Genomic DNA, 6,124 nt, shown 5'->3' with positions numbered 1-6,124 from the left:
TTGGGGCACTTTTGACGCGCCCCGTCCTTTAAGGGACGATTAAGGGATGAGGGATAGGAGCCACAGGTCTGGAACCTTCGACTGAGGTTAGATATTGACCCGAGGAATCGATTGCGACCATTATTTTGGCGATCAGACGAAGCCTTGGGGCACTTTTGACGCGCCCCGTCCTTTAAGGGACGATTAAGGGATGAAGGAAGGGAGCTAGGGCAAAATAAATGTCATATTCGTGTTCCCCGTCCCCCAATTGACCTGCTGACACTTTTTGAAGCGATTCTGAATCCGACGCTGTATTCGTTGCTGTTGCTGACGCTAACTTCACGGACATGATTTTTCCGTTATATTGAAAAGACTCACTTCGCTCGCTGCGCTCGCTCGCTCGTAATCATTGAGAAAACCCTTGATAAATGTATCCGAAATGACACACATGTATACTTGATGTGACAGATGTTCTGATAAACGCTTGGCTCATGGATGCATACAGAGTTTTTTTTTTTTACAGCATGAATGTCAGCTGTTTAGCTGTGGAATAGAGCAGTGTTTTAAATTGAATATTATCCAGCCTTGAACAGTTTATATTCGCTTTTGTAGCATCGGCGCCACTATTGACGACGGTAACGTTTTGGATAAGGTAAGGTGGGAATTCTTTAATTTTGTTTTTATTAACACCTATTTAAGTAAACCAATAGTATTATTGCGATTTTATTTAAATAGAGACTTTCAGTTTCACACATATCAATAATGGGCACTTCTGGGACCGGGCGTGTTCTGACTTCTGATGATTTTCACTCTCGCAAAACTTCAACTTTGATGAGTTTGATGTCAACTTTGATGACTTTGATGTATGCTTACGCCAGTGCAAATTGTGTGTAGGCTGGTTGGTAGTTTATAGGCTAGGAGGTAAGGCTAGGTCAGGATAGATTCTGGTTTCGGTGAAAGTAGGCGACTCGACCTAGCATGTGCGATTTAGCTAATTAGATTTCAAATGCTACTTCACGCTAAAAGACATCATTTGGAATGGTTTTAAAACATGAAACATTCCACCTTGAACTATCCATAAAACCCACAAAAATGCGGCATTAGTAGAGCAGACGTCACACGAAGGTTTTCCAACCAAGGAGAGGCACTGTAGGTTTGTAGGTTGTAGGGTAGGTTTGTAGGTTGTAGGTTGTATGTTTGTAGGTTGTAGGTTTATAGGTGGTAGGTTGTAGGTTAGGTTAGGTCAGGTTAGGTTAGGTTTGTTTAGGGTTTGTTAGAAAGAAGTACCTTCAGGCATAGCGCCTCTCCTTGGTTGGAAAACCTTCGTGTGACGTCTGCTCTACTAATACCAAAAATGCTTTCAAAACAGATTCCCAATTCCCCGGTCCTCCTCCTCCCCCGCCGCCTCGGCTTACTTCAAGGCCGTATCATAATCATTTAGCATGCGTCTCAGGTGCTCCCACCTTTTTGCGAAAAGTCCATAGACTTGTCAGTTCTTAAGATGTTTACCCAAATTTCCCTTGTAGAAGTCTTCATCAAATCGTAGGTATTACATAACAAAACATAACCTAACCTGACCTGTCCTAACCTCACCTACAAGAAACAACCTACCAACCTAAAACCTACAGCCTACAAACCTACAACCTACAAACCTAATGCTTCTTGAACCACCACATCACAATTGTGTTTAAACAATTTAAACAATCTTGTAAGCTGTGCTGGCGGTGATAATTGTTATGTATGATAATACTAGATATAAATACCGTAAGGATTAGGTTTTATCCAAGCGACACTTACTAATGAGAAGGTCTTCTATCAAATTATGTCTATATTGTAGGAATCGAGTGAAATTTGTGGCGGTCATGACACCGACCCTGACCCTTATTTACTCTAAATTCATCTACACATTTACCGGTTAGCGGCGACGGTGACACCAGCTTTATCGATACCTTGAAATGAATAAATGATGATTTTAAAAGTCCCCCGATCATTTCCTCTTTTTGAAACATCTAAAAACTGGACAAATTGGCAAAATAAAAACATCTATAGATCTTTTAAAAAATATTTTTGTTGCCCGACCCGGGCTTTTGTCGTTAGTAGCACACATTCATACTGGGTTAGTACACTATATACACGGCAGTGGTACGAAGCGTTTTCGGCACCCGCTACGCGGGACAGCCTTGACCGCACGCTTCCTGTCACGCACCCCAGGTGGCACCGTGACCGCACTGGTGGGCACGCTGGGGCTATCCCGATTTCTCGGGCCCGGCAGGTCAGAGGGCTGCTCCGAGACATGAAGCGAGGCCGTGCCCTCGGGACATGTCACCGGACCGAAGGATCTGTTTAAAGGCGGATCAGGCCCGTGTACCTGCGGCCGGGGGCGCTGGCTGGCACAGCGGTAATCCCTACGACCGAGCGAACACTCCCCAGTTGTGCCATCTCCTGGGTAGGAGCCGGCCGAGGAAAACGCTGCCAGAGGTCAGCTTTGATCCAAGGACCTCCCACACCAAACGTGAACGCACTTGCCAACTGCGCCACAAGAATGGTCTGAACAACTATAGAAATGTTAGATTGACTTGGACTTGCTCATCTTCATAGCTTAGACCTTTCATCCCTGCTAACTACAAGCCAAAACTTGCAAAAGTCACAGGGAGTAGGAAACACTCCAACCGAGTGTGGTTCGTTTACTCTGCATTGCAGTGTGATAATCCGGCAGTGTTCCATTTTTCAGACTTTTTGGTGGCAAATCACACCTAATGGGGAAAATATTTTCATCCCTAAAATATGAATGACCGATTTCACTTCATCTCTAAAAAAGTTTCATGTATTCCCAACAGCCAGTTTACATGTCACTTGACAGTTGATGCACCCACATCCTTTTGTTTCACACCCTGTCAAGATCGTGACATGTAATCCTGGTTTATCAGTTGGCATAAAAATGGCATTTACACCATTTTGCAAAAATACTTCAGTTATTTACTTCCTTTTTCTCATCCTAGGATTTTTTTTTCTTCATCGGTACACCCAACCAATATCCAATTTTAGAACACTGTAATCCGGTGCTGAATTTTTCTCTGGGGAGTATGAGCTCCGGCAGAATCCATTTTTGCCTACGTTTCCATAGAAAGCGAGCGCCAGCACCGGTAGCGTCACGTTGTGAACCACTGCCCGCTATGCACCTCTCAGTGGCATTGACCGGGCTGTCACGCAGCTGCCTGTGTTAACAGACACAAATTATAATATTCAGCGTGACCAGTGTGCTCTGTTCTTTCCGGTAGATTTCTTAGCGTTCTGACGCCATGCCGAAAGTGAAGAGGAGCCGCAAACCGCCGCCGGAGGGTTGGGAGCTGATCGAGCCCACTCTCGACGAGCTGGATCAGAAAATGCGCGAGGGTGAGTTAAATTTCGTCCATACAGTCTTCCCTCCTGACTTGACCCCCCCCCCCCCCGAGGCTATGGTATAAGGCTGAATGCATCTGTTCATTCATCCCATTCAGCCTGAATGGTGTGGTCATGAATCATGACTCTCAGTCTCAATGACTAAAATTATTTTGATTCACTCTTAAGTTGGTCGCTTTAGCTCATTCGCTCTGATTTATGACTTATTAACGCCGCTTGTTTTGTGATCTGCTTTGCGGTGATCATATCGCTAACTCTAGACAGTCGTGAGTAGCTGTTCTGCCACTGCATTACTGGTTACTGTTTTGACCGACATCTGCACGTCTGCTCACAGCTGAGACCGAGCCTCACGAGGGTAAACGGAAGGTGGAGGCACTGTGGCCCATCTTCAAGATTCACCACCAGAAGTCTCGCTACATTTTCGACCTGTTCTACCGCAGGAAGGCGATCTCCAGAGGTATGTGGTGAGACTTGCGCCTTTGGAGTCATCAGACGTATAATTTTAGAGTGAATGCCATATAGACTGAGGCGATTTATGAATATTCACAATTCACGTCATGACCTGCTCTTTTGTGCACTGTTGTGCACTATTTCGGTACATGCTTTTGTTTTAACAAATTTCCATGTGCTGTTGCTGGTTAGACTAGTCATTGGGCATAAATATGTGTAAAAACGTATATTTTCGTATCGGACATGAATATCCCGAATGGACACTCATAGATCAGTCGATCCCAGCTTGTTTCGCGATTCGCTTACACCATCACTGGAAGCCGATGACCTCGGCTTTTAAAAACCCAAGCCATTATCGTCACTTACACCGTCAAACGTTCTCTCTCCTTACCCACAGAGTTGTACGACTACTGTCTGAAGGAGCGTATCGCTGACGGCAACCTGATCGCCAAGTGGAAGAAGCAGGGATATGAGAACCTCTGCTGCCTGCGCTGCATTCAGACCCGCGACACCAACTTTGCCACCAACTGTATTTGCCGGGTGCCCAAGGCGCGATTGGAGGAGGTGAGAACTGAGGGTATAATTCTTGGAGAAACTCCTACTGTGTGACGCAATATGATTCTTGGAGACAACCCTTCTGTGTGACGCTAGCCGACATCCGTCCACCTAACAACGAGAGATCTGTGGACGTGCGGCACTTTTCGACGAGTCGATGTACGCGTGGTTTTCTCAGTCAGAGATTCAGAGAGACTCAGGGATTTTCAGTCCGTTATAACTCTGGACACTCGACAGTGAGCGTCTTTTTGGACATGCGACACTACCAGACTGTTTTAAATTTTAATTACCCTCGCATGTGTGCGGCGTTTGCCAGCTTCTAACGTGTAGGGTGGGGGGGGGGGGGTCGGTTTGCCCCCCCCTTGCCGTTTGGCCCCTGATCGAGCTAGAGCTTCGCGGAAAAAAACGAGCGTGTTGCCCGTGACGAGAGGAAGCCGATGATACCCAATTTTAAGGTCCTAGGTGATATTTAGGTCAATGACCCAAAAGTTGGGAAAATCGGGACCTGTTAGAAAGTCAAAGTGTGGCTGCAACCGCCTCTGTTATTCGTGAAACACCATGGGGGGGGGGGGTCCATCCGACACCCCTCCCTACACATGCGAGGGTTAAACAACTACCCAACTGGGCGACATGTCTCGGCGACTCCCCGACTGCACTCAACTCTTCGACACCTACCCGACTGTACGTCCTGTAGTACCGACGTTTGCTCTTTCATACAGCCATTTCAGTAATACACAACAGTTTTTGTGACGTCATCTCTGTATTTTCCAGGGTCGCGTGGTGGAGTGCGTACACTGCGGCTGTCGCGGCTGCTCCGGCTAGTCCATCCCAGTGACGTCATAACCCCGTTACGTCATCCTATCCCCTCACCGTCCAGCGCTTACCCGACATCGTCACACTACGGCTTGCGCTGAATATGACGAGTGCTGGAAGACTCGTCAATTCAGTGTCACGCCTCCAGCGGCAGAGAAGTGACTGGACGGATGCGTGTGCGTCCTTGTTGTGAGCCTGTGCACGGAGCTGCAACAGCGAGCAATGTGCTGTGTTTGCAAGGCTCCGGTAATGAAATGTGGACCCATTGGCTGTGGTGAGCCGGTCGGAAGTTCTGAAAAGTGTAGGTGCGGTCCGCATAAGTCCCGAAAGTGTAATGAGGCGGGTCGAATGTCTTCTGTCGTTCCGGCAAGTGTGTCAGCTTGAAGACAACCGCTGAAGGCTGACGTCGGATCTTTCCCAGTCCTGTTTCGTAGCTCACGAACGCCTGGCTAATGTGTAAAAGCACATTAGATGACTGTGGTGCGCTGCCGTCTGATGCATGGGCTTATGTTTGTACTTGTCACTAATGAGCTCGCCCATTGCACAATGTTACCGCTCATGCAGCCCGGCCATCATCGTTGAAAATATCGATGTGTTTGTCTAATTGGACTTAATTGTTATACGTGTTCGACTTGCACTATCGTTAATTGCTGTACATTTCGGGCAACGAAATTGGCCTTGCATTGATTTAGATTTACTGTAAGGCATTGGTCTCCCATGCACATGCTAGGTGGGCCTGTGTGTCTTGTGCCTCTTTTCGACGCTGGTCAGCGTCCTCCTGTAACATGGGTGTTTTGTGTTTGTAAATGATGCAGAAAAGAAACGTACATCTCCATCTAAAGTTCTTGTTTGAATCGTTTTCCTCGCAGCCATTGACGTTTGTAGGAGTATGAAAGCTATTGCGGTGGACGGTAGATATTCGCCAGTT

General features: G+C 46.8%; 1 protein-coding gene across 3 annotated transcripts; it reads left to right on the top strand.

The window, feature by feature from the left end:
* The first annotated feature begins 586 nt into the window (after positions 1 to 586).
* Positions 587 to 6,037, top strand: LOC122388548 (protein BUD31 homolog). Of its 3 annotated transcripts, none has more exons than XM_043379755.1 (5): positions 587 to 631; positions 3,258 to 3,372; positions 3,713 to 3,835; positions 4,226 to 4,392; positions 5,155 to 6,037. In XM_043379755.1, the coding sequence occupies exons 2-5, from the start codon at positions 3,279 to 3,281 to the stop codon at positions 5,203 to 5,205; spliced, it is 435 nt and encodes a 144-aa protein (XP_043235690.1). In that variant the 5' UTR covers positions 587 to 631; positions 3,258 to 3,278; the 3' UTR covers positions 5,206 to 6,037. The 3 variants fall into 3 exon arrangements, with proteins under 3 accessions (XP_043235690.1, XP_043235692.1, XP_043235691.1); XM_043379757.1 differs by lacking the exon at positions 587 to 631 and adding an exon at positions 650 to 677; XM_043379756.1 differs by lacking the exon at positions 587 to 631 and adding an exon at positions 845 to 900.
* Positions 6,038 to 6,124: the final 87 nt, after the last annotated feature.

This window comes from Amphibalanus amphitrite, unplaced genomic scaffold (genome assembly GCF_019059575.1).
Source record: "Amphibalanus amphitrite isolate SeventyFive unplaced genomic scaffold, NRLGWU_Aamphi_draft 000326F_arrow, whole genome shotgun sequence".
NCBI classification, from domain to species: Eukaryota; Metazoa; Arthropoda; class Thecostraca; order Balanomorpha; family Balanidae; genus Amphibalanus; species Amphibalanus amphitrite.
This window is presented reverse-complemented; position numbering and strand designations above follow the sequence as displayed.

Coding starts and splice junctions, on each gene's coding strand:
- LOC122388548 (XM_043379755.1), top strand. CDS start 3,279: ATGCCGAAAGTGAAGAGGAGCCGCAAACCGCCGCCGGAGGGTTGGGAG. Junction 3,373..3,712: donor GGATCAGAAAATGCGCGAGG/GTGAGTTAAATT, acceptor GTCTGCTCACAG/CTGAGACCGAGCCTCACGAG. Junction 4,393..5,154: donor CCAAGGCGCGATTGGAGGAG/GTGAGAACTGAG, acceptor TGTATTTTCCAG/GGTCGCGTGGTGGAGTGCGT.